The following is a 22174-nucleotide window of genomic DNA, read 5'->3' as shown; positions in this document are numbered from 1 at the left end:
ACTAGAAGATCAGAAGGATTGTGATTGCATTTCTGAAAAGATTTAATAACAATAATAGATTGGATTTATATAGCACTTTTCAAGGCACCCAAAGCGCTTTACAATGCCACTATTCACTCACTCTCACATTCACACACTGTTCTCAGTTTTCATATTGGTATGGACGTTGAAAATGTCCGTCTTTATGCTTGAGTGTGGATGATAAACACTGACTGAATCAGCCTCGGAAAAGAGTAAAAACCAGAAAAAAGACACCACATGTCATCGAGGAAGTGAACGTCTGTCAAGTCTAAACAGTCATTTGTCTCATATTTAGTGTTTTATGATAAAGAAGTCGCGACTTCACACAATGACTAATAACTGAATACGTTTTTTGTGCTTCATTATGTTTTAAAAGAACACAAACAGCAAAAACTCTGTTGCCAAAGGCCGTGACATCTGTGGCAGAATAATGTCTGAATAGCAGTTTATTTAACGTAATAATTTGTGCATTTGAAACCCAGAGTGCTAAAGAAGGCATAATCATTCAAAATGAGCATTCAAACAGGGCACTTTTGGCTGTTGTTTTATTTCCAAGGGGTCACCACAGTGGCTTTATCCGTATATTGGATTTATGACGGTTTTTATGCTGGATGTGCTTCCTGACACAAGCCTCCTATTTGTCTGTGTTTAGGATGCGCAGAAAGTACACTAGATTATGGCTTAGGCTGGATTTGTGTCTATTCCTCTTCACAAACTGGGGCTCTTTCACGTTTGAGACAAATATGTTAAGGATAATGTGATTTTTATTTGTTTTACAACCCAAGAAACTTCTCTTAGTCTTAGTAGACTGAGTCCCAGATCATGAACCTGTCTGCTGTTGAGCATTTCAGTGTACTCTAAAGGACAAAAGAGAATAAGAGTAAAGCTCAGATTAATGAAAGTTGTTTTATGTCATTATATATTACACGGTGTGCTAAAATGATATATATCCATTAACTTTTATTCTAATTAATGTTTCATCCATGCCAGTAGTACATAACCACATTTATATTTGTTACTAACGTTCTGCTGATGCAGATGTGTGCAACACTTCATTCATTTTGGTCTCTCTTCCCTTTCTATGCATGCACGTGCGTACAGTTCATCAGCAGCTCAGCCATTCAAACATGTGGTTTGAAGGTGCTGTCTGCTCTGGCTGACTGCTCTGGTGCGGTGGATCTTCTGTGCCAGCAGGGGGCGATAGACACAGTGCTGCATACACTACAAATGTTCCCGCAGGAACGAGGTACACATTTGTCACTGTAAAAAATGCCAAACTTTCTCTTAACATGATTTGCAGGGAGATCCGGGGTGTAGTTTTTCACTTAGGAATAGCTGAACTAATCCCTTTGTTCACTTCATTAAATCTGTGTTTACTGCCTTTAGCTGCCTGAAGAAAAAAAAAACAAAAAACACAAAGCTTTTTCTCAACAGAACTTTATTAAAGGCAAATAACTACACTCGCACTAAATTTCCTGCCCTCTCCAGAGATACACTACTGGGGGCTGACCCTGCTTACCTACGTTGTGTCCAAGAAGAAGCTCTCGAGGATGATCGTACCTGTACTGGCCTCCGTTGTGGTTACCGCTCTCATTCAGTACAGAGAAGACTCTGAGATGCTGCTAAAGGTGACCCAAGTGTTACTACTCTGATATAACGCCATGACGTAATAAACCCGCCCTGTAGTTTCATTAAAAATAAAAAAATTACATTATTGGGTTGAAGAAAAAAATCTTAGAGCTCCCATTTGAACAGAATGTAAATTACGGAGTTCTTCTTTTATAATGTTATCTCATCCTATCCTATACGATTAAAGACATAACCAATTTAAAAAAAAAACGCTAATAACCAATTTTTATGTATATTTAAATCCCTACTTTTCACATTTGGATGACAGCTCAGCTAATAGCCATTACACATGCTATGATGTAATTGGTTGCTAGCCGTCTGGATACAGTGATACAGTCACAGAATTGTAGATCTGATCTTAAATCAAGCCTTCAAAGGCAGGATGCTGTGCCCTTTGAGGCTAATTTCTACCCTGTGTGTCTTGTTAAAGGCAGTACTGACAGTGTTGCCCTCGTAAACTTTCTCCTCCTGTCTGGTTTGCAGTGTTTACAGGTGGCATTGAGGATGCTGGACGCCTGTTCAGGAGCAGCTGCTGAACTGCAGAAAGAAGACTTTGACAGGCACATCTTCCAGTGCCTTAGAGAAGAGACTGACCAGAGCATCAGCCCAGTAAGTTAGACCACCGCAGCAACAACAACTGAATGAATTTCTTTAAAATTCAACACACATGTTCACATCCTTGTGATCAGTTTGATCTTAAATGTTTTCTACTAGGCATCATCAGATACAGATATTGATTCCAAATATCTGACCTTTTTTATTTAGACACTTAAACTTGACCAGTAATTTGAAAAAAATTACTTCCTTACTCATGATTATTATTTCCTGTGTTGCAAGATCAAGGGTAATAGTCTCTATCCCAATATCAGGAAGCAGTTGTGTTGAAACACAGGCTACTCTGTGAACACAAATGACCACGCATTACGTTAATCGTTTAAGCCATTGTCTGCTGGTTTAATATTTCCTGTGACATGCTTTCCTAGAAAGCAGACTTGCTGCCCTTTCTGACTCCTAGTCTCTCTGTCTGTCTGCGATCAGCTGCGGAAGTCGGTGTGCCTGGCTCTGTCTAAAATGTGGTGCGACTCAGAGCTGCACTACAGCATGCTGGAAAAGGCCTGCATGGATGGAGATACAACAATGACTGAGTGTCTGATTGAGCTGGGAGCTGACATCAACAAGAAGACCAAAAATGAGTCTCTCATTTACCAGGTCAGAGGTCACGATGGTTTCAGAGTGATTTGACTCGTTCACTCAGTCACACACAGGCATACAGTGCTTTTACCCATGACTAAGCACTTTTATCTGACATTCACACATGCACACTTACTCTCCTATGGATGCATTTTGTCCAAGGATACTTCGACACATGGACCATAAGAGCCGAGGGATTGATGCACAGACCGTCTCATTGGTAGTGACCCGCTCTGCCTGAGCCTCAGTGGTCCCCATTTAATTTTGTCTCAATAGACAGTGGCTCTTCCATTGCTTTAAAGATTAATAACTGTGACTTTGAACCTAGAGGAGACATTCATTTTCCCCAGAGGATGAACCCCACATGTGTATGTCCCAATCATGATCGACGTCGTACATAAGGAGTACCCTGATTTTTCTGACAGGCCTCAGCTTTACTTTTTTGTTCAGCACTACATATTATGTACGTCCATCCATCCATCCATCCATCCATCCATTAATCCTCTTCTGTTTCTCCAAAGACACGTCACAGTAGCAGGATATTCTGTCCTTCTCCCATGTTGGAATGCTAGGTGTTCCCAGGCATGACAGGATGTAATCTCTGTAATCTCTCCAGCAATCTGTGGGGCAACCATCAGGTTCTCCTTTCAGTCGGATATTCCTACAAAACCTACAAAGGGAGGTGCTCAGGAGGAATCCTGTCTGTGTGCCTGAACCTTTTCAATTAGCTCATTTTAACACAAAGGAGCAGGAAGTCCACTGTGAGCTCCTTCTGGATGTCCAGGCTCGTCGCCCTTTCTAAAAGGCTGAGCTGATCTTATGGAGGAAACTTTTTTCGGTGACTTGCATTCGTGATATCATTCTTAGAGTAAGGGGTTGAGACATGGATAAGACTGGAGTTACTAAAGAATTTTTTGGTACAGTGTTTGATGATACTTAAGCTTCATTACTAATAATACTAGCACTCATGTGTTTTTCAATTCCCAGTCATGCTCGAATAATCTGTAATAAGACAATCAGTTCAGTCTCGATCATGGCCTGTCTTTTTCAGGTCTGTGAGAGAGGTGGACCTCTGGAACTGGTGGAACTCTTGTTAAGCCGAGGCTGCCACGAGCAGCACCTCCGCAGGGCTCTGGCCGTGAGCGTGAAGAGGGGTGACGGGCCCACAGTCATCCAGTTACTTGGCCGTCTGGGTCTGGACCTCAACAACAATGCCCTGTGCCTGGGCGGCTTCAGGCTAGGCCGTCTGGATGCTGCCTGTCTGAGCCCCCTGCTGGCCGAAAGAAGCAGAACTTCCAGTCTACGCTACAACAACAGTGAGGAAGAACTGCTTAGTTTTTAAATTTTATATCACAATTTTATGTTTGTTTGTTTTTTAGATAAAACAAGGAGTTTGAATGTAATCATTTATATAGAGCCAAATCCCAACAAAGACCACCCCCGCGCTGTCTGCTTAGAGACACTGGTTTTGATGCTTTTTCATTCCACTATGATAAGATCACTTATCTTGACGACATAAAAGCCTGGATATGCTTGCAGGTTATCCAGATGTCATGTGATTCCATGTAGCTGTGCATAATCCACAGCAAGAGAAATATTTGCAGTGTTTTTTTTTAAATATTACTACCTAAGGGAATAAGTATAAAGTGAAAAGTAGCAGCACTCGCACAGAACCATAACAGAACCATAACAACATATCTGACACACTAAGGAGGCTCTCTGTTCTTGGAAACTCTGATGAGGATTTTATTGGATGATGGGAAAAAAGCTGCAGAGGAAATCGATTCAATTAGCAGCTCTAATTTGAATATCTTTGTGTCTTCAAGCTAAGGGCACGAGTCTGGCAAAGTACATCCAGTTTCTCCAGAGGTCCAAAAGTGTGAGCTGTCCCCCTCGGTCAGTGACTGACCCATGTTTGACCTCTGGCTACATTTCTGATGAGAGCGACGACTCCAGCTTCAGCTTTACCTCTTTGGAAGACGGCCTGGTTTTCAACGATGACATGGAGAGTGATGGTAAAGGGATGCTGATTTTCACCTGCCTTTCTTAAAGAGGGCATTTCAGCTTCATATTCTTGAACTCTGTAGCTATATAACACTGTAGCTTCTCCCATTCCCACTGCCCATAACCTAGTTTTGTCTGATTAGTGCTCCTCATAAACCAGAGTTGTCAACAACATTGTGTGTGGGCTGCTGTGCTCACAGCCAGAGTTTTGTGCCTGGGTTATCTATTCCAGTAACATTATACAGAGCCAAGAGTAGAAAATATTATCCTAATATTATCTAAAACGGACTTGGAGCACTACTTGTACTTCTCTTTTAGATAACTTCCAGCACGGGCAACAAACAAGACACGTAACTGACACTTGATTATTAGATTTGCATGCTGTTCAGAGAGACTGTATAATTCTAACATTGCTCTAAGTAGCAGTAATCGGTTGCACTGTAGTGGCATTGTTCTCCAGCAGCGTTGTTGTTTTCTCAGAACTACAGCTGAACATTCTGTACATGGAAATCCTTCATTTTCCACTGCCAGAGTAATTCATTGTACATGTATGTTTTTACTTGCGATTAGACTCGGCCTATTTGTAGTGAAGTGGCGGTGTCTCAGTGACCCATTCGTTCAGTTTGCAGTGACCTTTTGCCTCAAAAGGAGGTCTCACATGGACTCGATTAAGAACTACACATTAAAAGCACATCTGTAAATGATCACCAGTGTCTCACACTATGAGCACATGGGCATGTTTAATGAATGCATGGAGTGTGCTGCTTTGTTCCCTGACAGTTTAAGATGCAACAAGCTAATATGGTTCAGTCAAACAATTTCAATCTTTCATGTGATTCAGGGGCAGCACACAGAAACAGCTCTGTATAGCATTATTGTTACTTTAACCTTCAGATCAATCTATCGACCTTGAAGGAGAGGTCAGAGGTCAAATGTGACATTATATTTTGGATATTTATACAATACTAATACAGTAAAATGCACACCACACTTGTAAGAATTACAGTTTCTTAGAAACCTTTTTTGAGCTACAGTGTCTGCAGACAGAACGAGACACAAACCCGACCAAAAACATAACCTCCTTGGTGACAGCAGCAAGAGAATACGGCTTCTAGTTGGCAACAATTTCATATCGCATGACGATTGGTACCCTGTAAAAACGATTAGGGTTCAAATATACTGCAAGTGTATTGAATAAGCACTCACGTTTTACTGCGTGTATCTTTTTTTATAGGAAGCGATTCGCTGTCTGGCGCTCTTTCTCCAAAGCCGTACAACAATTCATCAGAGGAGCTGAGGGGGGAATCCTTAAGGAGGAAGCAGGGCCGCCGCAGACATGCCAGCGCAGAGGTAAGAGCTGTTAAAAGACATTTGGTATTTTATGCTTTGGCCCTAAAATTTAACTTGTCATCGCCGTTTTTTTTTTTTTTTTTTAATCGCTTTTTAAAGTATGATCCTAAAAATGTCTTTTCTTGGACTCTGAGATTTACTTCCCTAAGCAGTCCCTTCTTTTGTAACAGTCTCTGCTATAACTCTGATATGAAGCTTTCTTGTGCTCGTATGTCCAGAGTGGTCAGACTGAGACTGAGCACACTGAGCCTCTTCGCAGAAGATATGGACGGAATAGCTCGAGTCAGAAAGGTATCTGAAAAATCTGATCTGTGATCTTTGATATTTGTCTCTCCTTTGTTTTTCTTCTTTGCCTCTTCTTTTCTTCGATAACTGATCCTGTTTTTAATGATATAAAATCATACATGGACAACAGCAACTTATTCCATGAATTCATCTTATTTTTTTGGATAACACTTCCGTTTGTGACACTAAGATATCCACATTTGAAAGGATGCTGGAAGCATGTACACCTCCTTCTTAAAGACATCACGTAAAATAAGGAATATTCAAAATTTAACAATGCTTGTTTTTGTAAATGAGATTCTTAAAGACTGTGGCAGCTTTGAATTGTAAAAACTGGCTCCATAGGTGCCCGCTTTACCACAGTAGCCTCAGACACTGTGGACGTTTGCTAAACTCGACACTGTTCTGAGAAACACAGTAACACGCAATAACGATAGCATCAGTTCTAACCCACCACTTGAAGAGCAACAGTCCCACGAGCTTATGGTCTTAGTCACGAAATGTCGTGAAGGGACTGCCCCCGTCATCACTGACCAAAGATTATTTCTGTAACTATAAAACCACAGCGTGCTGCTGCTATGTTTTGTGTTGCAGCAGTTTGTCTTTCACACGCTGTTGTGTTTTTGTTTGTCCACACTGTAAAAGACTTACTGAGTGCAATGGTGGCGCTGTGACAGGTCAACAGGCATGACTCCTGGTCCACACCTAGCTACTTTTTTCAAGTGTGTTTTTCCAGCTCTCTATCATACCTGAAGTGGATCTGGTGCTCTTGTGTATTGGTTTTAATTGGATAAAAGGTATCTAAGTAATGAAACTATTGCTTTTGCTCTTGTTATCGCCTTGTCAGTGCTGGGGTCTGCCGAGAACTCTGCTGCTCTGCCGAAAGAGAAAGAGAGGATCCACCTGCTGGACTTATCTGGGAATGAGCTGGACTCCCTGTCCTGTCTCAACGATGGCTTTGTCCAGCAGCAGCTGTGGCATATCCACCGTCTGGACCTGAGCTATAATTGTCTGCTCAAGTTTCCCTCTGAACTCTGCTTGGTAAGGTCTGCATTCGATCTGCACTAATAAAAAGAACTAAAAGATAAAAATATGGGCTACATTTTTTTTTCTTTCTGTTTTTTGACTCAGAGTTTGAAGAATTTGACTCGACTAGACCTGCAGGGGAATCAGCTCCAGTCGCTGCCACAGGAGCTGCTGTCTCTGCCCTCGCTGAGCATGCTGAACGCCTCTCGTAACTGCGTTGGCCCCCAGCTGACCTTTGACCCTGCTGTTACCTGTCCATCACTGAAGCAGCTCAACCTTTCATTCAACAAAATCACCACATTCCCTTTCGAGCTGGGCCGCAACCTGCATACGCTGGAGGAGCTTTATATGGAAGGGTAGGGTTTTTAAGGAAATTGATAGTTTTACATCAAACAATCTTATCGTGGATCCACAAACGTCATTTGCAGAATTGTAAAGACGATTTTTTCTTTTCTTTTCAGAAACTGTATCACTGAGCTGTGCACACCTCTTTGTCTGCCTGAGATTAAGTTGCTTGATGTGAGCAAGAACAGCGTGGAGAATATTTCTGCAGATTTCCTGAGCAGCTGCCCCAAACTGGAAACCTTTAATGTCTCTATGAACAAACTCCGTGAGTATTACCAACTGACTGATAAATTCCACACTAATTCTTTCACCATCAGTTCAGTCTGGGTAGTATTTTACTATCTAAACATACAGTGAAAAAAGAGCTTCATGCTACAGGTTTCATCAGACGTTTTTAATTTAGAGTTATTCAAGAATGATTGATTTGTATTTATATCATATTTTTTAAAGTAGAAACATTATTTTGTGTTCTCCAGGTTCCCTGTCCCGTCTGCCAGCTAAGGTTATGACACTAAAACTTGCAAACAATAGCTTTGCATCAATCCCCGAGGCTGTACTTGAACTTCCAGTGTAAGCCAGATCCTCACCTTCTGTTCTTATATTTTAATTCAAAAGTTCTATCAGTAATAAAATTGTAAAAAGCCTCAAAGATTCTGATTCTCTACTTGCACGATCCGTCCTGTTAGGTTACGGTCAGTCGATATGAGAACCAACAGCATCGTTGTCCTGCCTGGCCCGGCGTCCTGGGTGTCCAGCATCATCAGAGAGCTGATGTTCAGTCAGAACTGCATACAGACTCTGGATCTCAGTGGACCTATCCACAAATGGACCAGACTGGAGAAACTCCACCTAAGTGCCAATAGGCTCACTGAGGTAAAAGAGAGCGTATACAGCACTTTCTAGAATGTAAACAACACATTGTTGTAAAGGGTTGTCTTTGAGGGTTGTGCTGTTTGCATTCAGATCCCCCCCCAGATTGGCTTGTTGGAAGGCCTGACTTCCCTGGATGTGAGTCATAACACTAACCTGCGCTCATTCCCAGATGAAATGGGAAAACTGAGCAGACTGTGGGACCTGCCACTAGATGGCCTTCAGCTGCAGCTGGATCTCAAACTCATTGGCAGCAAGACAAAAGACATAGTCAGGTCAGGCGGGGTTGACATTCTGCTGCTTTTTTTGTTTGTTTGTTTGTTTGTTTTTTATGTTATCTTGTATAAAGAACCATATATACTCTCCTGTCAGGTTCCTTCAGCAGCGGCTGAAGAAGGCGGTGCCATACTATCGGATGAAGCTCATCGTGGTGGGGAACGCAGGAAGTGGAAAGACCAGCCTGATCCAGCAGCTGATGAAGCTAAAACGCTCTCAGCTGAACTCAAAACAGACGTCTTTTGGCATTGACGTCCGCGACTGGACCGTCAGGGAAAGAGACAAGAAGAAAATGGTGTTGAATGTCTGGGACTTTTCAGGTTGGCCCTCTTGTAAAATCTGAAAAGATAAATTGACATTTGGATATCTTATTACACCAGCTGTGATTTTGAGGCCCTACCTGTATGTTTACCCCACAGGTGGAGAGGAGTTCAGTGGTTCTCACCCTCACTTCCTGACGTCCAGAGCTCTTTACCTGGTAGTTTACAACATCAGCAAGGGAACTAGTCAAGTGGATGCTCTCAAACCTTGGCTCTTCAACATCAAAGTAAATCTAGTCATAAGAAATAAAAGTCTGTGAACTTGTAATCATTCTCCTGGCCTGATCTGAGCTGAGTCTGCAGTAGGGCAGCATTTACAGTGGGGCAAAAAAGTATTTAGTCAGCCACTGATTGTCATCATTTTAGGTGGGGGAACTTGCACAGAGGTCAGTAATTTGCACCAGAGGTACACTTCAACTGTGAGAGACAGAATGTGAAAAAAAAAAATCCATGAATCCACATGGTAGGATTTGTAAAGAATTTATTCGTAAATCAGGGTGGAAAATAAGTATTTGGTCAATAACAAAAATACAACTCAATACTTTGTAACATAACCTTTGTTGGCAATAACAGAGGTCAAACGTTTACTATAGGTCTTTACCAGGTTTGCACACACAGTAGCTGGTATTTTGGCCCATTCCTCCATGCAGATCTTCTCGAGAGCAGTGATGTTTTGGGGCTGTCGCCGAGCAACACGGACTTTCAACTCCCGCCACAGATTTTCTATGGGGTTGAGGTCTGGAGACTGGCTAGGCCACTCCAGGACTTTCAAATGCTTCTTACGGAGCCACTCCTTTGTTGCCCGGGCGGTGTGTTTTGGATCATTGTCATGTTGGAAGACCCAGCCTCGTTTCATCTTCAAAGTTCTCACTGATGGAAGGAGGTTTTGGCTCAAAATCTCACGATACATGGCCCCATTCATTCTGTCCTTAACACGGATCAGTCGTCCTGTCCCCTTGGCAGAAAAACAGCCCCATAGCATGATGTTTCCACCCCCATGCTTCACAGTAGGTATGGTGTTCTTGGGATGCAACTCAGTATTCTCCTTCCTCCAAACACGACGAGTTGAGTTTATACCAAAAAGTTCTACTTTGGTTTCATCTGACCACATGACATTCTCCCAATCCTCTGCTGTATCATCCATGTGCTCTCTGGCAAACTTCAGACGGGCCTGGACATGCACTGGCTTCAGCAGCGGAACATGTCTGGCACTGCGGGATTTGATTCCCTGCCGTCGTAGTGTGTTACTGATGGTGACCTTTGTTACTTTGGTCCCAGCTCTCTGCAGGTCATTCACCAGGTCCCCCCGTGTGGTTCTGGGATCTTTGCTCACTGTTCTCATGATCATTTTGACCCCACGGGATGAGATCTTGCGTGGAGCCCCAGATCGAGGGAGATTATCAGTGGTCTTGTATGTCTTCCATTTTCTGATGATTGCTCCCACAGTTGATTTTTTCACACCAAGCTGCTTGCCTATTGTAGATTCACTCTTCCCAGTCTGGTGCAGGTCTACAATACTTTTCCTGGTGTCCTTCGAAAGCTCTTTGGTCTTGGCCATGGCGGAGTTTGGAGTCTGACTGTTTGAGGCTGTGGACAGGTGTCTTTTATACAGATGATGAGTTCAAACAGGTGCCATTCATACAGGTAACGAGTGGGGGACAGAAAAGCTTCTTACAGAAGACGTTACAGGTCTGTGAGAGCCAGAGATTTTCCTTGTTTGAGGTGACCAAATACTTATTTTCCACCCTGATTTACGAATAAATTCTTTACAAATCCTACCATGTGGATTCATGGATTTTTTTTTCACATTCTGTCTCTCACAGTTGAAGTGTACCTCTGGTGCAAATTACTGACCTCTGTCATCATTTTAAGTGGGGGAACTTGCACAATCGGTGGCTGACTAAATACTTTTTTGCCCCACTGTAAGTTAACAGTTCATCTGGATATTTTAATGTATCTTCTATTCATTTGTTTATTTTCTTCAGGCAGTAGCACCGCTGTCTCCAGTCATTCTAGTGGGAACCCATACAGATGTGAGTGAGGACTCACAGCTGCAGAACTGCCTGAGCAAAATCAGACAGGAGCTCCTGACCCACCAAGGCTTCCCTATTATCAGGGATTATTACATGGTCTCAGTCTGTGAGGACTCAGATGCCATCGCCAGACTCCGCAAGGCCATTGTCCGGGAGGTCACCAGCTTCAAGGTAAAAGGAAACATAAGGAGACTAAGGAGATCATCTTTTTGGAATAATTCAAAAAGATGATCTCATATCATCCTTTCCTAACTGCTTCTCTTTGACCTCGATGGAAATCATCATTAGGTCAGGGAAAGGTGCAGAGGTTAGGCATAGCAAACTCATGCCTAACTGGGATTTCTGTGTGTGTGAAAAGACAAAAACAATACATAAGCTTCATCAAATGAATTAATTTGTCAGGTCTTTGAGCTGAGACTTTAAGCATGAGGAAGTGAATCGGAGGTGTCTGTCTGCTGGTTCAGGTGCAGGAGGGAACCAGTTAGAGAGACACTCAGAGTTTGTTGAAGAAAACCTGCCGGGGAGCAGGTGAAGTTCACGGTGACTGAGTTGTTAGCTAAACCTGCTTCCTGGAATAAGCTATTGGTCAGCTCTTTACACGGTTCCATGGTGGAGCAGTTTGTAATTGCGTAACTCTCCTCTGGAGAGTCCTCTGGAGTCTCTCAAGTCTCTTGAAAGCCACACAGTCAGCAGCTGTACCCAGTGTTTAAACTGGAAGTTTGCGCTGCTCTTACTTGTCATTATTGAAAACACTGCTTGGGTCTTTGTATGTGAACTGGCACATAGGGAGTAGATTGCCCTGCAAATTCACACTAATTTCCCCCACAATCTATATGAAATGTAAAATTCCCTCAATTCATCTCTTGAACTAACTAATTAAATAATATTCCTAAAGGCTGCAAAAAATGAATGGACTTAATTGTACAGAACCTTAAATACTCTCTGTTCAATCAGTAAAGCTCATAATCCTCATTTAGAGAGCGTATATTCTAATAATTTCTTTAAATAATGCAACAAGTTGAGAAAAACCAGATCTTATTACTGCAGATTAATGGTCATAGTTTAGCTGTGCAACAGTAAGTTATGCAATGAAATTAAAAACACACTTCTAATTATCATTTACATGATCTGCACCACTTTGTCAATTATGTTAAAGGGATTTCACGAATGACTGGATGGTCTGACTACGAACTGTGGGATGACATTATCTCATCTCATTTCATATACATACTCCAGTTTATTCTGTGCCAAGGGAGGTAATGAAGGCATTCATATCCTGTTCCCCTCATAGATACAAGACCAGCCTGTGATGGGTCAGCTGGTGCCAGACAGCTACGTGGAGCTGGAGCGCCGGATTCTTCAGGAAAGAGCCAGGGTTCCTCCAGAGTTCCCTGTCCTCAGGCACCATGAGCTCCTGCAGCTCATCCAAGACAGTCAGCTGCAGCTGGAGGAAGCTGAGCTCCCTCATGCCATCCACTTCCTCAGCGAAGTCGGTCAGTCTGAATTAGGCTAATAAAGCAAGCACTTTTCAACTGAATTTTTAGTTTTGAAAATAAAATAGCAGCTTTGCCTCAGCACTTTCACACTCACACAGTGATATCCTGCAGAGTAGCTTGGATATCCAGCTTGAGTGTGTTTTCACTTTGCGTCTCCATCTGACAAGTTTTGTTGCATCTTTGTCACTGCAGGTGTTCTATTGCACTTCGATGATCCTGCACTTGAGCTTCAGGAGCTTTACTTTATTGACCCACAGTGGCTATGCAGTGTCATCTCACAGGTAGCCCTTCTTGTTATGAATCACATGCATTTGGTTTTGTGTTTTTTTTTTTGGGGGGTTTTTTAGGTTTTTGAGAAAAAGAAAATAGTTTATTCATCCCAAAAGTTGGAAATTACTGTGTTAAAGCAGCAAGAACAGAGACAAACCACAGTTGAAAATTACACTAAAATGGGCTTAATTAGAACTTTACAATCTAAATATGACCCAATAAAGGGATTCAATCTTGAACCTTAAGGTGGTAAAGACTTTCTGTATTTGTCCTTCTAGCATCATAATATGACGACAATGATGATGATGAGGAGGAGTTAGAGAGAGGTTTGGAACTTGGAGGATGGCCGTGTGAGAATTGTTGAATGCACAGATGCTTGTGTTATCTTTCCTCTGTGCAGAAACTGACTTTAAAGAGCTGTGGCTACTGGGAGCATCCTAAAGGAGTGGTCCAGCGCTCTGTCGTGGAAAAGTTTCTGTCTGAGACGAAGTGTTTCCCGAAGAGTCACCTGACACAGTTCTTGAAGCTGCTGGAGAAGTTTCAGATTGCTCTTCCGTTTGGCGAGGACCAGCTGCTGGTACCCAGCAGGTAGGCTGTGTCTTTGTGGAAATACAAGCAACAAATAACTGCTTCACACACGCTAACCACTCAACCCATAATCCACAGCTTGTCCAAACACAGACCCGTCATAGAACTGCCTCACTGTGAGAACTCTGAGGTGATCGTCCGACTGTATGAGATGCCGTACTTCCCCATGGATTACTGGTCTCGGCAGATCAGCCGCCTGCTAGAAACATCCTCCTACTTGCTTTGTGGAAAGGGTAAATTAAACATACACCAGTACATCAGTTGACTTCTTCAGTGCAATATTTAAAGAAGCCAATTGTTAACTGAATGCATTTCACACTCTGTGCTATCCAGAAAAAATGGTCCGACCCAACCGGATCTACTGGAGGAGAGGAATTTACCTGAACTGGTCCCAGGAGGCGTACTGTCTGGTGGAGGAAAATCCCTCCAGCTGTGTCAGAATAACCGTGCCCGCATCATGCAAAGGTGCTGTAGTATTTAAGGATGATAATTATCCTGAAATATCCAGTGTTTGAAAGCAATAAAAAGACAATGACCACAGAGAGCTGAGGCGAGATCGGACGAGCTCAGGGTGGTGTAACTCTATGGTGGTGTTACAGTTAAATGAAACTTCCATTTGTGGGTTAGTTACAATGAACCTTCATAAAAATGGCTTAAAAAAACACACATTATCGGCATTACCAACACTATGACATCCAGGGCTGAAAATGCATTACAGTACTGATAATTATTACTATGAGTTGTGGAGGTGTCTGCGATTGTTGTCTTAACAGTTTTCACTCCTTTGTAAGCCCTCATTTGCATTCCCCCAGGCCGGCTGCTGCTGGGTCAGGTGGTGGATCATATTGACTCCCTGCTGGAGGAATGGTTTCCCGGCCTGCTAAACACCGACATGCACGGCAGTGGAGAAGCTCTGCTGAAGAAGTGGGCTCTGTACAGCCCAGAGGATGGGCAGGAGTGGAGGAAGATTCCCCTGGAAGACATTTTTACAGGTGTGTGCACTAAAACATCAGCACTTGTATTGTTTCCTTAGTCAGGTCAGTTTTGTATTACTGTCATGGATTCAAGAAGTCTAAAATGATAACTTTGTTGATTGTAGATTTCTTGCGAGCGAGCGCAGAAAATCGGCCCTGCACTCTTCCCGTCTTTCAAACAGCCCCTGATCTGTTATTGAGTGACCAGCCTGCAGGAACAACACTTGACAGTGAAGAACTGGATGTAGATCTGTCTTTAGAGAACAGACTGGGTACGGCTGTGTAATGTCCCGATAATTTCTGTTTTTTATGAAAAAGCAGATTGTTAAAAGCACCATTTTTAATTTTGAACCTTCTTGTTTTAGTTTCATTTTTGTTTCTTAATTCTTTCATATTGGTTTTGTTAACAGGGGACGGTGGCTTTGGAACTGTCTATCGAGGCGTCTATAAGAACGAAGACGTAGCTGTGAAGATATTCAACAAGCATGCTTCTGAGCTTTACATCTACAGACTCCTCAGACAGGTACCACTGAAACTTTGCTTACCAAAGTCCCAACATTCCTCTTCCTAACATCTCTGTGTCAAAGACACCTGTGTTTTCACTGTCCTTGTGGCTCAGCAGTGATTAGACATCATACATTGTTTCAGCAGGAAGAGTTGCACATCTACCTGACCTCTGTGTCTTTTGTATCTTTAAGAAATGACAAATGTCACCAGCCATTTCAGAGCTAAACTTTTGATGCATTTTGCCTTCATCGATTCACATTTCTCCCTGTTTTTCAGGAATTAGTCGTTTTGGGCCGCCTCCGTCACCCCAGCCTGGTGACCCTGCTGGCAGCCGGCTCGACTCCTCAGGTCCTGGTGATGGAGCTGGCTCTGCGCAGCTCTCTGGATTCCCTTTTCGAAAACAAGAACGTTAGCTTCAACCAAAAGCTCCAGCACAGGATTGCCCTGCAGGTGGCTGATGGGCTCAGGTAGAACGAAGAGCTGTTGACATGTTATCTTAACCCAGCATCAAGAAATTCTTCACATAATCATCAACTAATTTTAAGATTGTGTTTTAGATTTTAACCACCATAATAACTTTAAATATCTCTAAATCAGATTTAAATGCTCGTGTAAAGTACAGAAATCGACTTACCTGCTGTTTCTTTGTCAAACCTGTGTGATCAGGTACCTTCACTCAGCCATGATCATCTATCGGGATCTGAAGCCTCACAACATCCTCCTGTTCAACCTGAAGACCGACTCTGACATCATCGCCAAGATCACAGACTACGGCATCGCTCAGTACTGCTGCAGCATGGGAGTAAGAAGCTCTGAGGGGACAGCAGGTCAGAGTCCAAAGTGCCTGTTTTTTGGGGGGGTTTTTTTCAATTATTATTTCATTGATCATGCGATCAGAATATTAAATTATTTTTAAAATCAGATTTTGAAGACATATTTGTCTTTGTGTTGTTGTTTTTTTGTCCACTTTGATTGGACTGCTTTATGATGTTATACTGTTATCAACTGATTACAGGTTTCCGAGCTCCAGAGGTCGCCCGAGGTAATGTGATTTATAATCAGCAGGCTGACGTGTTCTCGTTCGGCCTGCTGCTCTACGACCTGATGACCCGTGGCGAGCGCATTTTAGACGGCATGAAGTTTCCCAGCGAGTTTGATGAAATTGCAGTTCAGGGAAAGCTGCCAGGTGGGAATGCGACAGTTCACCTATAATCACTGACAGTGAATGTTAAGAAAAAGAGAGCCACCTCAGACATGGTACTAATAACTAAATGCTTGACATTAAAGCCACATTAATTTAAAAGAAGGCAAAGTAGTACTCAGTTTCTATACTAGTATATTTGAATTGGATTTGCATTATATGTGTTGTTTTATATATTTCACAAGTTAAAGAGAATTCACTGAAGTGTGCATTACTTCTTCTACAGATCCAGTAAAACACTACGGTTGCTCACCTTGGCCCAGCTTTCAGGTTCTAATAAAGGAATGTCTGAGGGAGAGCCCACAGGATCGACCCACTTCTGCTCAGGTTAGGACCCGCAGACTGTGTAACCAGCTTGTTCACCTTTTCTATCTGAGAAAGGTGATGGTGGTGGTGCCACCGCCCCCTAGTGGCATTAAAGTGGATACTATGTAACAGAAATGCAGAAGTGCAAGCAGCAGATTTAAATTTAACTCGATTATGATTTTTAGTCCTACTTGAGTGATACACAATTAAGAGGCTTTTGTGTGTGTGTCTGTGTGTGTGTGTGTGTGTGTGTTATGGGTGGAGGTGTTTGACAGGTTGAATTCAGGTGAAATGCTGTGTCTTATGAGGGAGCTTGTGGTTCCCGGGGTTTTGAGTGCCGAGTGCTTCATTCTGAGCTCTCGCACCGCCGACAGCAATTCTTCCAGCCACCGGGTCTGGCTTGGTGGAGGCAGCAGGACCCAGAAGAAGGGATCCATCACAGCTGTGGACCTGAACACCAACACGGTCGCTACACAGGTACTGATACACAATGTTAATGTGGCAGAGGGCTGCCCCTCCCTGAACCTTGTTCTGCTGGAGGTTTCTTCTTGTTAAAAAGAAGTTTTTCCTTCCCACTGTTATCAAGTGCTTGCTCAGAAGGAGGGTCAGCTGATTGTTGGGGTTTTCTCTGTATTAGTGTAGGGTGTTTGCTTTACAATATAAAACACCTTTCCGTTGGGCATCTTTCTTTGCCTTTAGACAATAATTCTGATGGCAAAAGAACCAAACGGGACAGGCGAAAAAAAGAAACAAAAACAATATAAAACACCTTGAAGCAACTGTTACTGTGATTTGGTGCTATATAAATGAAACTGAATTGAAAGTTTTTGATTTCACACGTTTGATGCAATTTAATTCATTTAGCGTCTTGTTTCTTTACATCTTCTTTGAGATCTCATACATTATAATCCCTGTAAAAATGATTCTCTTATCATGGAATTATAATTTGCATTCACAGGCTGGTTCATTCGAGGTCGACACCAGTCCCGTCCTGTGCCTCGTGACTGTCCAAATCCCAAACGAGGACAGCGATTGGCTGGTGGCAGGCACCCAGTCTGGCTCTTTAGTGGTCATCAACAGTCGAGACACGTCGACTTGGCACCACCTGCAAAGGGTCACCGACGCCGTCACATCACTGTACTTCCACGTACACCCTCGACGCACGTAAGCATGTGAAAAAGTGCACTGTGAACTGCTGCAGTTCAGGTTTAGGTCGTATTATAACTACTTCTATATGTTCCCTGTTGATCTCTTTTTTTAAAATTTGTTTGTTTTTAGTCAAAGAAAGAATTATTTGCTGGTTGGGACAGCAGATGGAATTCTTAGCATTTATGAGGACTCTGTGCTCAAGGTAAGTATTCAAGGATAAAGAAAAAGCCCTTTTTTGATTGTTTAACGGATGATATTCTGATACATGCTAATTGTGCACATTTATCAGCTGGAATTCTTGTTTTTTAGCAGGAGAACGGCCAACCGGTTAAAACGCTCAGTGTGGGCCACGTCAACACTCCGGTCATGTGTTTGGGCCAGTCGGTGCATTCACTGGACAGCAGGTCTGTGTGGGCCGGCTGCGGATCCAAGATCCTTTCCTTCACCACTGACTATGATGTCTGCAAGTCCATCGACACAAGACCGAACCTCTTTTCTCAGTAAGTCTGTGTGGGAATGTCAGGCAGCTCGTTCTGTAAACAAATGCATATATATGATATATTCCAGCTCCATTTACATAATATATGAATGGAGTGTCGTTTTCAAGGTGCTATGAAGATTAGAAAGTATGAAGTGTGATCAAAATGTTTCAGGAGTTGTCTTTTAAAAAGACACAAAACACTTGGAAATGGTCATGTGAATGTCTCATCTGGACTTCTTTACAACTGATTGCGTAACAGCAAAATTCTGTGTCTTTGTGTGTTCGTGTGTGCGCGTACGCCCTTCAGCCAGCAGCGGTCACTGGGGAGCGAGGCGTGTGTGTATCGTATGGTTGTGGATAAATACGTGTACCTCAGCAAAGCCAGGACAACAACTGTTGAGGTTTGGGACAAGAGGAGCGAGAGGATGGTGGACTGTATTGACTGTGCTCAGATTATTAGGTACGCTCGCACGTGACACACACTGACATACGGAAATTTTTCTGCAGTTACAAAGTCGCAGTGACTGTTAACTTCCACTAAATAAAACTGTATTTTTCTACTCCATGTCTTTGGAGTATGAATGTAGTGCATACAGACATACAGCAGGCCCCCTCCAACCAGAGGGAACAGCAGAGGCAGATCTCTTGCATTATTAGCTGCAGACACTGACTGAATAAACAGTGAGAATGAGAACACAGGGATCAGAAACAAAAGGTAAAAGATGATGCAGAGCAGCCCACGGTTTGAAATTAACGTGCGATTTTGAAAAGACACCAAACATTACCGAGCACTTAGCAAGAACATTAACTGAGCAGGAAAACTGCAGGTGACTGTTGTCAGTCTGTTTTTCAAAATTCAGATAGTTTTCCACACAACAGCAGCTGCATGCTAATGCCATCCGTTCCCCGCAGACGTGACAGAGGCGGGCACGGCAGAGAAGCTGAGCTGCCCTCTGAGGCGTCGCCCTCCTTGGCCACAGTGAAGGCCCTGCTCTTGCCAAGCGCCGCCATGCTCTGGATCGGCACTAGAAGGGGCCACCTGCTGCTACTGGAGCTCCCCAAACACCAAATTCTGCAGGTCATGGAGCCCCACTGTGATTCTCTCCGCTGTATGGCATCTGCACTCATACGTGGGTCCTTTTTGTTTTTAGTTTGACCTTTAATTTCATGCCACTCTCCTGGCAGATTAGCAGATCCGCACGGTTCCTGGTTGGTGTGGATGTATTGTTACAGTAATAATAATAAAGCCAACCACAGCATTCATTTAATGGAACAGAAGCGTCATACATTTATGCACCTTATATACTTGCTGATGTCGCTCGATGTTGTTGTCTAAAATTGTATATTAAAAGTGGAAAAATATTTTGTGGAACAGCTCCCTCATCAGTGCACAGATATGTGCTCATGTGCAGGGCGTCTGCGGTCCAATATCTTCTTACTGCTGATGGTTACTGTGAGATAACAGATAACAGGACACTAGGCAGTTGAAGTACCTCTTAAAACATTACATGTGATTGAAATTGTGTTTCCTGCACACACTGCCGTTTCATGTTCATATTGAAGATTGCTTAAAGTAAAAATATCACATCAACATTATTTTGCCCCCCCAAAAAATAAGAGTTGAATTAAAGAAGAAATTAAAAATTGATGACCAAGTTCATTGATTCTTTGTTTGTGTCAGTCGGTGTGAAAACGTTGCAGTTTTCTGTTTTTCTGTTTTTTTTTAATAGAAACACTTAACAGGGAGAATGTGGTTCTGGTGTTGGGCCGAAGACAAACTCAGCACAAGAATCAAAATGGTGAGTCCGACGGTTCATTGTTTCTCACACGACCTTGAAAGCGGCGATCCTGCTGTGCAGGGTTTTTTTTCTTCATCTGTTCAAAGTGTTTGTTTGTCTCGGCTGTCAGATGAAGAGTCTGTGCTTACGATGTGGAACAGCATGCTCCCGGTGGAGGTCAAAGACCTGAGAAAGCACTGCGAGAAGAGAGAGCAGATCGCAGCCAAAATGAGAGAGCAGCTCCACCAATGAGCACACTGACTTTGTATGTTTTCACTTTTTTACATCCTGCTTCTCAGCTCATATATGGATTTGTTTTTATGCTACTGTCATTGCTTCATTTTTACTTTTATGAAAATCTCAATTAAAAAAGGACTATGGGAGGATGCCAGAGAGAACCCACAAACACACAGGAGAATCGGGGGACAGCATGGTGGTTAGCACCATGGCCTCATAGCAACAAGGTGTAGGCTCCAGATCCACTTGCCTGTGTGGTGTTTGAGTGTGTTCTCACACAGCCCAGCGACATGCATGCTAGGTTAAACTTCTGAATTGGCTCTAGGTGTAAATGATTGTCCATCTGTTAGACTGTGACAGATTGTCGAGATGTCCGGGGTGTAGCCCCGCCTCTCGCCCTGTCACAGCTGGGACAGCCTTCAGTCAGAGTTGGATAAGCAAGAAAAAACCAGATGTACAGATGGCTTAACTGGAATCTCTAATGATGCTTTAGGTCATCCAAAAATACGAAACACTTTAAAGGATTCAAAGACTTTCTTTGAACTGTTTTGATTATTGTGTTAATCCTTTTTTTTTTTTTTTTGCAGAATGTTTGTTGAAAAGGGATCAACTTCCCACTGCAGGAGTATCTCGGCAGTGCACGCTGAAAGGGGCGCGTTACCTCAGTTTCTAATAGCCATTCAAACTTTCCAGCACACTGACCCTGGAAGAGCACTAATAAGGGGACGACTTTGTAATGAACTGGTCAAAAGAATCTAATTCAACAAATGTTTCTCGATGTTCTTGATGATGCACATTTGCACCACTTTTTATCAGATGAAGAGAACCTTTAATTACTTTGTCAGAAGGGACACAAAAGGTTTCATTTGTGTTTTCAGAGCATATGTACTAAACCTGCTCCTGATAGATAACTAGAAAGCCAAAGGAAGGAAAAAAAGCCCTCAAAGTGTACATTTGACTATTTATTTTATATGTTTACCATTGAGCTCCATCACGCCACATCAGTAAACAGGAAATGAACATCTCATAATGCTGCCTGCTTTTCTCAAATTTATATTTCCTGTTGTTTAAAGTGAATGTGATTGTGCCAAACACAAGTAACTACAGTTTTATGTACTGTGATGGCTCTTTGTTGTGTCGCTTTACGGAGTATGTTCACAAAAAGACAGAAGATGAGAAAAATGTATTTTTTATAAGAAGGAAATGTAGAGAAAATTTGAATGATTTGGTGTTAATTTGCACTTTTTTCTCATTTTCCAGTCGCATGTTGTACATTGAACAATGTGTTTTTCTGAGTAGTGGGATACTGTACATACTGGAAATAATCTCAAATTGCACTGCAAGAATAAAAGCAACAAACTGATTTCTAGTGTGTGGTTATGTTTAAGCTTTAATCAGAGGGAAAAGACATTAAAATTGAAGCTTTTTGATGGAAAAGAAAATATTTACAGAGTAAAAAAACAAAGATGGGTTAAAGAATTAGAGTACTTCTGAACCTTAAAAACACTGTTTTGATATCCAAACTAACAAGATAAATATATTTAAAATATTTATATTATATTTACAGAATACTTTAAATATACAACGGCCATCGTGTATTCTATAAACAAATATAAATAACTTAGGCACACTTTTCTTGCAGACAATCAAGGGAGTGGCTTTCAAAGGCCATCCTTTCGACCCAAACTCGTGCCAAGAAAAACTAATCTCGCGACATTACTTCATCATTGACACTGCAGCTAAGCTTGGTACTTTCTGACCACCTCTTACATCTCTCACCTGAACTGGCTGACTCTTGGAGATTCGTATTCAAGCAGGCCTCTTTGGCTCTCCAAAA

General features: G+C 42.4%; 1 protein-coding gene across 2 annotated transcripts in view; it reads left to right on the top strand.

Moving 5' to 3' along the window:
• The window catches only part of lrrk2 (leucine-rich repeat kinase 2), a 32517-nt gene extending 10817 nt beyond the window's left edge, over nucleotides 1-21700 (top strand). For both annotated transcript variants that reach the window (XM_082541696.1, XM_082541695.1), the window contains exons 15-52: nucleotides 1123-1267; nucleotides 1510-1649; nucleotides 2134-2259; nucleotides 2689-2859; nucleotides 3893-4157; nucleotides 4668-4856; nucleotides 6080-6195; nucleotides 6414-6486; nucleotides 7328-7521; nucleotides 7612-7862; nucleotides 7968-8116; nucleotides 8328-8421; nucleotides 8538-8724; nucleotides 8815-8996; nucleotides 9094-9317; nucleotides 9417-9544; nucleotides 11303-11521; nucleotides 12642-12843; nucleotides 13039-13127; nucleotides 13517-13704; nucleotides 13783-13937; nucleotides 14038-14169; nucleotides 14517-14696; nucleotides 14804-14950; nucleotides 15089-15201; nucleotides 15462-15652; nucleotides 15852-16012; nucleotides 16201-16371; nucleotides 16613-16713; nucleotides 16957-17169; nucleotides 17651-17856; nucleotides 17971-18043; nucleotides 18151-18341; nucleotides 18630-18782; nucleotides 19235-19452; nucleotides 20053-20121; nucleotides 20231-20365; nucleotides 20925-21700. In XM_082541696.1, the coding sequence (XP_082397822.1) occupies nucleotides 1123-1267; nucleotides 1510-1649; nucleotides 2134-2259; nucleotides 2689-2859; nucleotides 3893-4157; nucleotides 4668-4856; nucleotides 6080-6195; nucleotides 6414-6486; nucleotides 7328-7521; nucleotides 7612-7862; nucleotides 7968-8116; nucleotides 8328-8421; nucleotides 8538-8724; nucleotides 8815-8996; nucleotides 9094-9317; nucleotides 9417-9544; nucleotides 11303-11521; nucleotides 12642-12843; nucleotides 13039-13127; nucleotides 13517-13704; nucleotides 13783-13937; nucleotides 14038-14169; nucleotides 14517-14696; nucleotides 14804-14950; nucleotides 15089-15201; nucleotides 15462-15652; nucleotides 15852-16012; nucleotides 16201-16371; nucleotides 16613-16713; nucleotides 16957-17169; nucleotides 17651-17856; nucleotides 17971-18043; nucleotides 18151-18341; nucleotides 18630-18782; nucleotides 19235-19452; nucleotides 20053-20121; nucleotides 20231-20352 (5928 nt within the window). In that variant the 3' untranslated portion in view covers nucleotides 20353-20365; nucleotides 20925-21700. The remainder of the gene's footprint in view (nucleotides 1-1122; nucleotides 1268-1509; nucleotides 1650-2133; nucleotides 2260-2688; nucleotides 2860-3892; nucleotides 4158-4667; nucleotides 4857-6079; nucleotides 6196-6413; nucleotides 6487-7327; nucleotides 7522-7611; nucleotides 7863-7967; nucleotides 8117-8327; nucleotides 8422-8537; nucleotides 8725-8814; nucleotides 8997-9093; nucleotides 9318-9416; nucleotides 9545-11302; nucleotides 11522-12641; nucleotides 12844-13038; nucleotides 13128-13516; nucleotides 13705-13782; nucleotides 13938-14037; nucleotides 14170-14516; nucleotides 14697-14803; nucleotides 14951-15088; nucleotides 15202-15461; nucleotides 15653-15851; nucleotides 16013-16200; nucleotides 16372-16612; nucleotides 16714-16956; nucleotides 17170-17650; nucleotides 17857-17970; nucleotides 18044-18150; nucleotides 18342-18629; nucleotides 18783-19234; nucleotides 19453-20052; nucleotides 20122-20230; nucleotides 20366-20924) is intronic.
• The last annotated feature ends 474 nt before the right edge of the window (nucleotides 21701-22174 follow it).

The sequence above is a fragment of the Aulonocara stuartgranti genome (assembly GCF_965226115.1).
Source record: "Aulonocara stuartgranti genome assembly, chromosome: 7".
Taxonomy (NCBI): domain Eukaryota; kingdom Metazoa; phylum Chordata; class Actinopteri; order Cichliformes; family Cichlidae; genus Aulonocara; species Aulonocara stuartgranti.
This window is presented reverse-complemented; position numbering and strand designations above follow the sequence as displayed.